Source organism: Spermophilus citellus, assembly GCF_964194105.1.
Source record: "Spermophilus citellus genome assembly, chromosome: 3".
Classification (NCBI taxonomy): Eukaryota; Metazoa; Chordata; class Mammalia; order Rodentia; family Sciuridae; genus Spermophilus; species Spermophilus citellus.
Window position 1 is genome coordinate 15,315,658 of NC_138184.1, and position 14,024 is coordinate 15,329,681.

General features: G+C 50.5%; 1 protein-coding gene across 2 annotated transcripts in view; it reads right to left on the reverse strand.

Moving 5' to 3' along the window:
- Positions 1–9,357, reverse strand: part of CHERP (calcium homeostasis endoplasmic reticulum protein) — a 19,849-nt gene extending 10,492 nt beyond the window's left edge. The window contains exons 1-7 of one of the 2 annotated variants that reach the window (XM_081287846.1): positions 9,205–9,357; positions 8,723–8,896; positions 4,588–4,772; positions 3,357–3,494; positions 2,912–3,063; positions 1,274–1,385; positions 1,084–1,173 (exon numbers count right to left, since the gene is read on the reverse strand). In XM_081287846.1, the coding sequence (XP_081143972.1) occupies positions 1,084–1,173; positions 1,274–1,385; positions 2,912–3,063; positions 3,357–3,494; positions 4,588–4,772; positions 8,723–8,896; positions 9,205–9,229 (876 nt within the window). In that variant the 5' untranslated portion in view covers positions 9,230–9,357. Of the gene's footprint in view, positions 1–1,083; positions 1,174–1,273; positions 1,419–2,911; positions 3,064–3,356; positions 3,495–4,587; positions 4,773–8,722; positions 8,897–9,204 lie in introns of both variants that reach the window. The other variant, XM_081287845.1, reaches the window with a different exon arrangement.
- Between the last annotated feature and the right edge of the window lie 4,667 nt (positions 9,358–14,024).

A 14,024-nucleotide genomic window follows, 5' to 3' on the forward strand; every position in this document is an offset into this window, starting at 1 on the left:
ACAGGCTGTGGTCCAGCCAAAGACTTGGAGACCAGGATATACACCAATAGCTTCCTGACAACAGGAAGAAGCACCCACAGCCATGCCCAGGATGGCTACGTGGACACTAACATGCTGCCAATGAACATTCTAAAGGCTCTGCCTCTTTATCTGCTACCAGGCTTTGAGCCCTGCGTATAAAATGGGATGTAACAGAGTCTACCTCTAAGGGTTTGGGAAGAACTCAGGAAATATGAGCAGAGACAGCTCAGTAAAAGTGCAATGCCACCCATACCCCAGGAGGAGAAGAGCTGTAGACCTGCTGTGGCACGACAGGATTTCATTTTTATTTAAACATTAAAAAAAAAAAAGCAGTTCAAATTTAGAAAAACATTGAAATGTGCCTTCCTTGTTGCCCCTCTGAGCATGACCTTCCCCCAGTGGGGAGGGGGATGCTTAGGACCTCAGAGGGCAACAGTCAACAGTGTGACATTCACACTGGACTCTGCAGGAATGATGGCCTTTTGACTAAAGGTGGAGGCCCGAGCTGGACATTCTAGCAGCTTTAGATGGGGCAGCAAGCCTGGGACTAGTACAAAGATCAAGGGACCTGGTCCTCCCCTCTGTGCCCTCCTCTTAGGGGAAGCCAAAAGACCCGAGGACAGGCCTGCACCTGTGCTGCTTCACGCCCCCAGGATGCGTCAGTGCCCCAAGACCAACACACAGGCCAAGGATGTCCCTAGTGGAGACTCCTTAGGCAAACTGGTCACAGTATGCCAGAAGGCCAGGTGGGATGGTACACACCTGGTAGGGTACACAAGCCACTGAGGGAGAGGCTGCTGTGTGGAACCTGTGCCCACTGCTCACCACCATCCACGAGGCACAACTGGGAGCTGGGGTTGAAATGTCACCTGGGGCTGTGATCACCACCTACCCACCAGCAGATTTCAGCACAGGTGAGGGACTTGGGTCCCCTGACTTCTGGGAACATATTGGGGGCAGGTGCCATCCTTAGACCTCCAACCTCCCCTGAGGCACCTACTCTGATTCTGCTCCAGACGTGTGGCATGCGGGAGGAGGGGGGGGCAGATAGGTGGCACTTACCTGGTACTGGCCAAGTCCCAGGGCTGGGCTCTGTAACTGCTGAATGATTGAGTCATCAAAGTAGCCATTTTTTTCCCAGAGCTGCAGGAGCTAGAGGCAGAGGAAGAGGAGAGAGGCTGTGTCAGGGGAGAGGAGTGTCTGCCCGCCCAGGGCAGTTCCTCCCGCCTGCCTGCCTGCCAGCCCCACGTACCCGGGCAATCTTCTGCTGTTTGTCTTCCTCCACAGCCAGGAAGCTGGTGCAGTAAATGGGCACTACAACCTTCTGCAGGGCGGCCAGCAGCTCCCGGGCCTGCTTGCGCTGGCTGTGAGGGAGAGACCTTCCGCGCGTCAGGGCCCTGGGGCGGGACCCGGCCACGCGCCCGTTACCATCAAGGCTCCAGCCACAGCACCCTCTGCCTTCTTGGGAAATGGACCCCAACCCGGCCAGGGTGATGGCTAGGCTCCCCACAAGCCCCATCAGGTGGTCTTAGGGGACATATCAGGGACGCAGCCTAGGGCTGATCGGAGCGAGGTCTTTCACCCTAGTCCCTTCGTCAGTAAGCTAACCCTTCTCTTCCGGGAGGCAGTGAGGGTGAGGAGACGTGAGCCCGAGAGAGCCCTGAGTGCAGAAAGGGCAAAATGGCCGCGTGGGGCGAGGGCCTTGTCCAGGCAAGGAAATTTCAGCTTGGGCTGGGCCTCCCAGGACAGAATGAGTGCCTGGCCCCTTGGGGCCAGTGAGCACCCAGGCAGGATGGGACATGTACTGCCCCCTGAGAAGGATGATGGCAGAAGGTGAGCAGCTGGCACCCTCCCAAGGCCAAGTTCACCAGAGGAGCTCAAAGAAGAGCCAGGCCTGGCCAGGTGGGAAGCCAGGTTGGTGGATAGAGGTAGCCCCAGTGGGAGGACAGGGTAAGGAGCACTTGGCTTCCACATGGAGCAGAGCTAAAGAGCGCATCGCCAGAGAACTGTGAGAAACAAGCCTGTCTCTGCGGTGGCCCTCCAGCGGTGGGTGGCAAGGAGGAGCGAGCATGGGGGCCAAGGAGGTTCCGAGGCTACTTACGTCCCAGCAGGAGAGAAATAAGGGTGTGATGCAGGGAGGGGCTGCCATACAGGAGATGGGGTGGGGAGGGGACTCGAGCCAGGCTGTGCATGTAGCAGAAAGATGGGAGAGATGCGGGTCTGTAGGGAACGAGGCGGGACCAGTGTTCCCTGCTCTAACCAAGGCCTCCTGCCTGCCGGCATCGCCAAGCCCAAAGGCAAACAGTAACGTGTCTCACTAGCAACGTCCTCCTCCCGCACCTGCCTGTGGCCCAGACTTCTAGTTTCTTTCATTAACCTTCAGCCAAGTGGCTACGCAGAGTGCGTACCTCTGGGCCCCTGGGGAGAGCAGGAATGGCAGAGCCGTGAAGAAGCTAGGGTGGAGCAGGGAGGGGTGAGCCAAAGTGGCCCCTCAAACTCCAGTAGACAGGTCAGGGCTGGAGAAGGGCAGCCCTCAGCAAGGGCTCGACAGCACAGCAGAGCCAGTGGCAGACACAGAGGCAGGAGGAGGTGGCCAAGGAGGCAGCGGAGCCCAGGGCCTGCCTGCCAAGACACCAGAACTGCCACAGAAGAGGAGGAGTGGAGGTGAGAGGACACCAGAATGATGATGATCAGGGGCCAGGGAGAGTCCAGGGCGTATGGGCAGGTGAGGCTCTGGGATGCTCTCCTGAGGTCTTTGGACAAATGATCCCCTAATCCTGGGACAAGTCAAGCTAAACTAGTGGCTGCAGAGCAGCCGCCAGGCAAGGGCAAGGAGGAGTGAGAGAGGAAGTGGATGCTTTGGGGCCCTGGTGCTGGTGGAGGTGCTCACCAGTGGTGCAGCACGTCGTTGATCAGGTAGATGAGGTGCAGGCGCAGTTCAAAGTGTGCCCCATCGGCTGTGATGCGGTTGCGGAGGTGGCCTGCCATCAGCTCGCAGTGTGGTGGGGACTTGGCATTGCTGAACATCCAGTTCTTCCCAGCCTGTAACAGCCAGGCCAACTGGTAAGTGGGGCCAGGCTCCCCGAGATCAGAGCGAGGGGTCACTCATGGTCAGGAGACACCGTGGGAGGTCCAGGCACATGAGTGTATGGGACGTGGGGTCCAGAAGCCCAAGGTCTCAGTCCACCTGTTTGGCCTGTGAGCTGTCCTTCCTGCCCACAGGGTATGTCGGAGAAGGAAGGGCTCAGACGAGGCACTCCTGCCAAGAGGCAGGGCTGCCAGGCACCAGGCTCAGGTATACCCCCAGGCCCCAGTGAGTCCCTGACTGTCCTCACCGAGATGGCGTCCTTGGTGCACGTGTCGATGATGGGCTGCAGAAGGTTATCAAACTCATTCATGTCTAGTTGGGTCTCTTCTAAGAGCTTCTGCATCTGCTGCTCCACTGCGTGGGCCACAGCTGCCGTCACCTGCTCCTGGAAGGTCAAGAGGAACCAAGGTGTTGTGAGGAGGGACCCTCCGCCTTGGCTCTCCTGATCTAAGCCATCAGGGTTCAGCTGGGGAAATGGTGAGGAGGACCAGGCCGTGGGCCACTCTGGTCCTTGGCAGATGAGTCCTGGCTCCGGACTGATGCCTGTTCTTAGTACTTGTGATCCCATCCTTCCTGCCTGCAGCCATCCACTGTGGCTCTGTGGCAATTCATCGCCACCGCAGGCCAAATGGGCAAAGCCAGTTAAGCACAGTGGGAACTACTGAGTGCTCCAGGGTGACAGGATTGAGAGCTAGAAGAATAGGAAGTTGTGTGAATCAATTAAACCAAAAGATGAAAACCGAGCGATGGATGAGCACAGACTATGCAGAAGACAAAGCTGTGGCTTCTAGTCACCAGCCATCAGGGGGAATGCAAACTAAAACGTGATGCTGGTAACTGCCCATTTGGCTGCTAAGAAGAGCTACCATGGAGACGTGCCAGTGCAGGATTGGTCAAGGCCTCACTGCCCATTCCCTGACAACTGTGAGCATTCCAGAATTATTCTGCTGGCAGCAACAGAATGGAGCAATTTTATGCCTTAAGTTTAGTAATAAAACTGAGGCTGGCATCTTGGAGGTTTTGCATTACTTTCCTCCCATTTTCTGGTTGCTCATCCTTATGGTTTTGAATAATAATATCAAGACTGATGGATCGGGACTGACAGCTTCGAGTGACATAGCTACCTTGTGGCGGGGTCTGTGGGAGTACCAGAGGCGATCTGGCAACACTTGTTGTTCTATGACATCAAATGTGCATATCTGACCCATAATCCTACTTGGAGGTGTCCCCCAGAGAGAAGGGTGTGCACACGTCTAAAAAGCATGTCCAGTGACCAGAATGAGAAGCAGTCTAGTATTAGGGTCAGGGGTGACAGTGCCTAAAGTGCACCAAGAAATGTCCTTTAGCACTGACTATGGTGAAGAGTCCTCACGACAGCCATTGTTCATCCTAATGCACAGGTGCAAGACCCGAGGCTCAAGACAAGTTCAGGTCCAATGGTAGGGCAAGAAGGGAAAGGGGAGAAGTGGGCCCCATACCTGTCTGAGGGCCAGCAGGTGCTGCTCCTGCTGCTGCAGGTTCCACTGGCTCTGCTGGATGAGCTCATCCATGGATGGGGCGCCCTGAGCGGGTGGAATAGGCGCCGCAGGGGCCAGTGGGGGCTGAGGCAGGGGTGGCAGAGCTGCGGTGGGCTCCAGTTCTGGGGCCTGCTGTTTGCAGATGACTGGCAGGAAAGGAAGAGGAGGGATTCTATGAGGATGTGGCCAGGTGTCCTCTTGGCCACCATTCAGGGCAGCTCTAGGCCAAAGCAGTCCACCACCCACACCTACAGACTTAGCATCAATCAGAGAGCCTCCGTGCAGCCAGGCCAGGCTTGGTCTGCTCAGTCCCCTCTCTGGGCCTAGCCCTCCTTTCCTCCTTCTAGTTCACATCCCCCAGCCCAGATCCCTTCCTGTGTTCTTATCCAGGCCGTCTGCTTTCGTGTCTATCCTCTCCTTAGAGAGCCTTGGAATAGTGATCTCACTCTTTCCTTGCTGAAGCGGGTGTGTGTGAGTGTTTGTGTGTCTTCATCCACTTGCAGCACAAGCCAAGTCTCAGCTGTCACCTTCCGACCTCACCTAGGTCTGAACTGATGCTGAACACAGGCTATGGTCACTGCCAGAGAAATACCACCTCCCTCCAAGTCCTTGGCCACAATCTCTGACCTCCGCGACTGTTCTCTAATCTCCCCCTTCACTTATGCTCTGCATTCAGAGATTTATCCAGTTTGAGCCAGTAGTGACATACTGCACCCTTGCCCCATTAGAGATTGAACCCAGGGGCACTTAAGCACTGAGCTACATCCTTTTTATTCCTTAGGGCCTCGCTAAGTTTTCGAGGCTGGCCTCGATCTTGCAATCCTCCTGTCTTAGCCTCCCAAGTCACTGGGATTACAGGTGTGTGCCTCCACACCCGGCTAATGTTTGTGATGATTCCCTTAAGTATTCTTTTTGTTGTTATTTTGTGGTGCTGGGGATTAAACCCAGGATCTCACACACGCTAGGTAAATTTTCTACCACTCAGCTACATCCCCAACCTGTGACATACCTATTTTACAGGCAGGGTGGGCATGTGTCCCAATTTCGGATAGATGAGGTAGCAGGGAGGTCTTTGGGAAGGGTTCTTGCTCATAAGGAGGGTTTGCCTCCCTCTCCACTTCTGTGCTCTGTCTTGTCTGAATGTGGCCACACACTGATAGAACTGTACTGAATTCTGTCCCAAGGGGAATCTGTCCTTGGACAAAGCTGAAGAAGGGGTAGAGGGTGGAAGGCGTCACCCAGAACCAACAAGCACCCAGTTACTGCTTAGGATTGTCAGGGGCTCAAAGGATACCTTATGGGATGATCCTTGGCTTGTGCTCAGGCCTTGGGACATGGCTCCCTGAAACCCATGTTCTCCCTCAGTCCTTCAATTTCTTCCCTTTTACTGACTGCTTCTCAATAGCACTGAAACCCATCTGTGTCTTCTCTTCCTTATTCCATGTTCAGCTTCCAACAAATATGCAGCCTCTTTCTGTGACCCACCTTGGATTCTTCATCTCCTCTTAATCTCAACCTAGAGCCCACCCATTCCCCACCCTTAAGGCCAGTGAGGACATCCTGACTCAGCCCAATGGGCCTTCTCAGGTCCTTTTCTCCTCTGTGGCAATTTATTTCTTCTCTCTTGTCCTTGCTGTCTCTTAAATGCTGGATCCTGTGTCTGTGTTCTCAGCTTTTGAATCCATTCTATGCAGATCATTAGGGAAAGAAATACAGACTGGCTGCAGTTACGCAATCCCTAAACCCATCAGCTCTTTTCTGGATTTGCTCGACTTAGGACCTAACAACTGACCAATGCCTGGCCTACAGGTTTTCCCCGGGCTGCTCAAGCTCACTGCATTTCCTCTCACCCTGGGCTCCCTCCCCATCTCTGTAGCTGTGATCCACCCAGATAAAAAGGGGCGTGCACCTCACGTTAATGTGAGTGCCACCAAGGCATCCCTTAGATCCCACTCCTATATGTTGCCACCAAGCTCTGTTGTCACCTGCATCATCCTTGGACCCATCTCCTTGAATGAGGTCCTGCCCCCTCTACCCCTTGTGCAGTCAGTGCTGCTGTTCAAGTGTGGTCCTTGGACCAGCCCTGAGTGACAGAAGCTACAGGCACTTTTATAGCCATTCAACATTTCACGGCTTACATTTTTACTGTACTTTACAAAAGCACCTGGCCACAACAGACTGGAAATTAAAAATCAAAACAAACAAAAATAAAAAACTCATCCTTCACCATGGAATTTGCAAAGTATCATTTTAGACAGTCCTGGGGGTCTTAAAAGTATTGGGGTTAGGGCTCAGCTTAGTAGCAGAGTGCTTGCCTGGCATGCATAAAGCCCTGAGTTCAATCCCCAGTTGGAGATTATGGGAAACTAGGGTGAAGAGCTAGCAGCCCTGTGGCTAACCCTGTTCTAGAATGCAGACCTGAGAGCCTTCACGTGCTCCCCTGTAGCTTCCAGGATCAATTCCTAACTCCTCAGCACGCCAGCCCTCTTTACTCTGCATCCTCACTTGTAGCCAAGCCAAGAATCCCTCCTTTGCTAGGCGTCAGCCACACTGAGTACTGACCCTGTCTCTGTCCCTCCAGAGTCTCTTTTCTCAGCCTGGAAAGCTTCTCTCCCTCAGTTTTCACCTGGCTAACTGTGCCACATTCTTTACATCCCCTCTGAGATGTCATCACCTAGAGAAAACATCTGCTGATTTCTAATATTCCCCTGCGGTAGGGACCCTCTCCCTTCCTTGTTATGGCACCTAGTCCTAAACAGCTTCCCATTTCTGACAGAAGAGCAGTTCTCAGCACAGTCATTTAAGTCAAGAAACTGTATGAGGCATCTTCCTCCCTACCGCATGATGCCACCTCTCATCAATATCCAACAGATGCCTAAGTTCACAGATTCTGCCCCTTAACTTCACCTGCCCCCATTCCCACTCTTTGACTCAACCGGAGTTAATTCAGACCTCACCATTGTGCACCTGAGCCAACTGCCCGAGTTATTCCTGAGGACCTCACTCTTTCTCCCTGCAGCCAGCCCTCCACACTAACCACACAAACACCATTCTGTTGGACTGCTGGGACTAGGGAATGAATGCTCTGGAAACATGGAACACTATGCTTACAATTTCAGGCTACTAATCTCCCTAATTTTATCTCAAACGTAAACAGGACTGGTATGAGGGAGAAAACCCCAACCTCCCTTGGCATTTAACACTCCAGATCAAACCCTCCCCCCATACACACACACACACACACACACACACACACACACACACACAAACCACCTCACCCCCACACACATGCACGTGCGAGCTAAGCTCCAACCATGCTTGGTCTTTCCTGGTTCCTCCCCCTGAACACATTGCTTGTTCAAGTCTCTGTACCTTTGTAGCATCCTATTCTGCCGGCCTTGTAAGCTTTTTATCAAATAAGATACACTATGTAAGGGCACAATGTCCGTTTGGTCTTGTAACCCAGAGACTGTTACTTTTTAATGTCCATATACTTGGAAAGCTCCTACTTATTCATTCACAGAACACTCTTAGAGACTGGGGATTTGCCACTGGGCATGCCAGATATGGTCATTGCCCTTAGGACGTTGACTTGGTGACTAGTTATTTATTATCTGAAGCCCAGTTGTACTTCCTATCCCATCTTAAACTCCTAATACTCAACTGAACATCCATAAAACCTAGAGAGACAATTCTTTCTGATCTGCGCATCTAAAATGCACAAAAATCTTGCTGGACTCAGACAGCTCCAAAGGAGGCTGGTCAGTTTCCACTACTATCACTTCCTGCCTGGAAAACACTAAAGCAGTTCGTCTACTGCTGCTGCTCCCAGTTACCATGTCTGCAAAAACAATAGAGAAATTCCTGATCCGGAGCCCCAGCAGAGGATCGATAGCCTCGTTCTGCATTACACAAGGACCCAGGAGTCGATATGTGCAGGGCCCCGGGAAGAGCAGAAGGAATCATGAACATCCAAGCTGCCCCTCTTCGCAGAGAAAATATGAGACCCAACAGAAAGCGGCTTGTGGCAGAGCACGGACTGGAATCCGAGAAAGGAATCGCTCAAAGGGACGGCTTGAGAGCTGGCGAGACTCACGCTGCTGCTGCTCCAGCGCCAGCTTGCACTTGTAGTAACTGTAGAACTCGCCTCCGAACAGAAACGAGAATTTCGGGTTGTCCTTCTGCTTCTCCATCGTCATCTTCTCAAACTCGGGCCCATTGCGAGCCACGAACTGAGCCAGCTTGTCGATGACATTTCGAAGCTCCTGGTCTGGAGGACGGAGAAAAGGCCACGCGGGGCATCACCAAAGACCGCCCAAACCCGGGGACCCTGGCACTCCAGCCCCGGTCCACAGGGCCGGGGTCCCTAGGGGTGGGTCCCAGAGAGACCGCTCTTGTACGGGTCCCGATAAGGGCCACACGCTCGCCGAGAATGCGAGGACCCACGGGAGAGGCCGCAGGCGAAGCCTCGAGGCCGCGCCCCGCCCCCTCCCAGGCCTGGGGACTCCGGGAGGCGGGGCAGGCCGACAGGGGATTCCGGGGAGAGACAAACAGTCTCCGTTCCGGGCTGGGCCTCACCGTCGGGCGGCAGCGGCATCTCCATGGCTCCGGCCGTGGGGAACGTCCTCCGGCGCCTCACGATCGCCCACCAGCGCTGTCTGCGGAACCCGGCCGGAAGTGGCGCGAGGGAGCCGTTTACGGCGGGCCTCGTGAGCCGTTTCCGCCCGCCACTTACGGCCGTCGCTGGGAAACCCCGGAAGTAAAGGCAGGAGCCGGGCGGGAAGAAGCCGCGCTGGGCTCAGAGCGTAGGAGGGGCCAGCGAGGCGCGTGCGCTGACCGGGCCACTGGCGCGCGTTTCAGGGCAGTAGGTGAACGGCTCGCGGGACCCAGGCGTCTGTGCAGCACTGTGTCGCGGATAGAGGTGCTGGCTGGTCGCTGTTTCCGCGGGATCAAGAGTCTAGGGAGTTTCTACTCGGGACAGGGCCTCTGTTTTTGCAGGCTCGTTGAGACTAGGAGGTGTGCATCCGGAGGCTGCGGGGCTCGGCGCCCTCACATTCTCCTGGCGGAGATTGCAGCTGGCTTTATTTAGGTGTCCTCCGCTCGACTCTTCGCTTTGGTAAGGAAGACTTTGGCTGGGGTAACCCTTCTCCCCTCAACACCGGCCGCAGACTGCGAGCCCAGTGGGTTCTTAAAAGGTGCACTTTCGTCGCTTCTGAAATGATTATGAAGGCAACGTGAAAATTGTGGGGCAAGATAACCTGAAGTAGCGATCAATAGCGAACATCGATTGTGTGGCTATCTTCTTTAACTCGGACCCTTTTAATGTTCCCATTTTGTTAACGCATGGCCAGCTATACCTCCGTGGTTTTTCTATACAAGTGGATACATACGTATTTCATTTTGTTGCTGTTGCAAAACTCTCCAACAGACGCTTTACGGATTGCCTGTTGTATGTCAAGTATTGCTCTAGGCCAGGGGTCCGCAAACTTTTTAATGCCCAGAAAGCAAATATTTTAGGCTCTACGGGCTGGGAGGGATGGTGAAGGATCTTATTTAGATACTTATATCACCAGAGAGAAATATCTAGAAAAATTTTATTTATGAAATTCAAACGATAATTGAGTGTAATTTTTTAAAAGTAAGCATATACTCATGAGAATAGTGGAGTTATTTTCTGGGGATAACATTTTGTTTAATTTGGGTTCCAGGTTTGTTTTTCCTGTCGTCAGTGCAAATGTTCACCATTGTTGGCTCTCAAAAACTGGTGACTGGATAGAATGGCTTATAGATAACAGCTGGAACAAGTCAGACCTCAGCTCTGCTCCAAGGGAGTCCACAGTCTATGGGGGGAGAGCATAAATCAATAAATGAATATATTATGTAATATTAGGGAGAAGACAAGGTGCTCTAACCAGAACGTGGGAGAGTGGAGCCTACCCTGCAAGCTACAGAGCCTGTTTGTATCCTGGCTGGCTGGATTCTGCTGTCCTCCTGTATAAGAAATAAGCAAACAGTATAAAGAAAAAAGAATTTAATAGTTTGATCAAACTGCCCTTGGTCTTAGGGAAGCAGTTACAATTTGTAGGAACAGAAGTCAGGATACATATGTGTGTGTGGGTGTGTATAATTTATTTATTTGCTGGGCTATACTAACTAGAGGACATGTCATTTTCAGCTTTCTTGACCACTGCCAGGGACATGGGGTAAAGTTTCCATTCTCAGCATGAGGAAGTTAGGGAGCTAAAACAATTCAGCCTTTAAGTTCAAAGGGTCTCTGTTTCAGTAGGATTACCATGAACTGCTCTTCTGAAGTGAGGTTTTGCACTGAGAACTGTACAATGAGCCAGCTTTGTGACTGTTTCAGGCAGAAGGGTAGGCATGGGATTTTACTGTTTGTGTAAGGATTGGTAGTCTGGATCTTGCCAGTCAGGACTTATATTAAGAGATCTAGGGCTGGGGATGTGGTTCAAGCAGTAGCGCACTCGCCTGGCATGCGCGGGGCGCTGGATTCGAACCTCAGCACCACACAAAAATAAAATAAAGATGTTGTGTCCACCGAAAACTAAAAAATAAATATGAAAAAATTCTCTCTCTAAAAAAAAAAAATCCAAATGGATGGACTTCAGAGAACCATGAACTAATAGAGTTGATAAAATACTATACATATATGTATTTTTGTGGGCTGAAGATATACAACATTTATCAGGGTCTTGTTCATTTGATTTGAGATGGGGTCTCTATTATCCAAGCTAGTGTATAATTTTTTAAAAAAAATTTTTAGTTGCAGATGGACACAATACCTTTATTTATTTATTTGTATGTGGTGAGGATTGAACCCAGTGCCCCACATGTGCAAGGCAAGCGTTCTACCACTGAGCCACAACCCCAGCCCTAGTCTAGGAATTTTTGAGCTCAAGCTCTCCTCCTGCCTCAGCCTCCCAGTAGTTGGGACTATAGGCCTACATGCTTGCCCCATCATGGGCCCTCCAACCCCAATATCTCAGGAGAGCCAGTTAAGAATCTTTAAAGCTGGGCATGGTAATGCATTGCCTGTAATGCCAGCTACTTGGGAGGCTGAGGCAGGAGGATTTTAAGTTCAAGGCTAGCCTGGGCAATTTAGCAAGATCCTGTCTAAAAATAAGATGAAAAGGACTGGGGATGTAGCTTAGTGATACAGTGCTTGGCTCGCAGATGAGAGGCCCTAGGTTCAATTCCCTACCATGAATAAATAAATAAATAGATGGGGGTGGGGAAGAAAGGTTAATGAGCCAGGCATGGTGGTACATGTCTATAATCCCAGTGGCTTGGGATGCTGAGGCAGGAGGAGCCAGTCTCAGCACTTAGAGAGACCCTGTTTCAAAATTAAAAATTAAAAAAGGGCTGGGGGTGTGGCTCAGTGATTAGGTGTCCTAGGTTTAATCCCTGGTATCAAAAAAAAGAAAAAAGGTTAGTGAATGTGTATTAAGGAGTCTTTGGTTAGTTCCACTTTCAGGCTACTTTTTTTATTTTTTTGGTACCAGGGATTGAACTCAGGGTCACACTACCACTGAGCCATACCCCCAGCCCTATTCTGTATTTTATTTAGAAACAGGGTCTCACTGAGTTGCTAGTACCTCGATGTTGCTGAGGCCGGCTTTGAACTCAGGATCCTCCTGCCTCAGCCTCAGCCTCACGAGCGGAGCCACTGGGATGACAGGCATGCGCCACCTCGCCTGGCTTCAGTATACTATTACAAAATGTCAATGCTTATCAGTGCTGTGCTGAGTGAAGGACCCTGCAGTGCAGGACTGACATTGCTCACCTGCCCTCTGGAAAGACCTGTGCACCTGCTTTCATATGATCATTTCAGATTAAAATACCATTTATCTGAGACTGAAAAAATGAACATCGCAGGGGCCTCTCCCAAGCGCCTTTGAAAAGGCCAAACCAGAATCCACTGGTTAGAAAAAACAGTATAAATAGTTCAGACTGCTGCAGAGATATTCTCCCATAATATTTCCTAGAAACTGAAGACTTTTTTTTTTTTTTTTTTTTAATCCAGGGACATCTTATCATTGAGCTTTCCCAGTCTTTTTATTGTAAGGGTCTTGCTAAGTTACCCAGGCTGGCCTCAAACTTGCAATTCTCCTGCTTCCGCTTCCTGAGTTGCTGGGATTACAAGTGTGTACCATTGGCTCTAGCAAGACTCTTTAAGTAAAACGATTTTTGTGAAATGTATACCCCCGAGATGATCCCCATGTCTGGGTTGATGGTATTTGGAAGTGAGACCTTTGGGAGCTATTTAGGGTTAGATGAGTTGAGGGAGGGGCCCTCTTGGTGGGCTTTGAGAGATCTGAGCTGATGCACACTTGCTCAATGTTGTCATGTGATGCCCTTTACCATCGGATGATGCAGCAAGAGGGTCCTCAGCAGACTTCAGCTTCATGTTCTTGGACTTCCCACTCCAAAACTGTTAGCCAAATAAACTGTTCTGTGTAAATTATTCTGTGTCAGGTATTTTGTTACAGCAATAGAAAACGGACTAAGAACATTGAGAAGCAAAATGGAAACAAGTTTAAAACCATATGCAAACAAGTCTTGAAGAATTTATCCTAAATTAGAAGGATGTGCTACACTGTTCACTGCAAATTTATTCCATAAAATGGCAAAATTTTAAACATTCAGCCCTAGGGATTGGTTAATTGTAGCATGTCCTTCTAATTATGGTATCATGTACACAGACACAAAATCAAGGGAGAATATTTGATAACACAAGAAAATATTTTTGGCATATTCTTTTTCTAAGGCCATTACAAAGTAATTTGCATAGTTTTGAAAAAAAAAAACCATCTGTAATTATCTACCACAGAGCTAACTGCTATAACCTAATCTCTTGTGGATCTCTCCAGAGAGAAACTATGTATTAACAAGCACATTTGTATGTTTTCCTTAATAATTTTTTTCTACAATACCTTTATTGTATTTACTTTTTATGTGCTGAGGATCAAACCCAGGATCTCACACATGCTAGGCAAGTGCTCTACTACTGAGCTACAGTCCCAGCCTTCATGTATTTTACTCACTGGTATATATATATACATATTTTAATATTTATTTTTTAGTTCTCGGCGGACATAACATCTTTTGTTTTTTTTTTTTTGTATGTGGTGCTGAGGATCGAACCCGGGCCGCACGCATGCCAGGCGAGCGCGCTACCGCTTGAGCCACATCCCCAGCCCCTCACTGGTATATTTAGGAAATTATTTCCTCTGTACAGGATGTACCTCTTTATTTATTTTTGTGTGTGTGGTGCTAAGGATTGAACCAAGGAGCACTCTGCGTCTCAGCCACAAATGTCCAGACTGGACTCAAACTTGTGGTTTGGACTCCTGCCTTAGCCTCCAGAGTCATTGAGATTA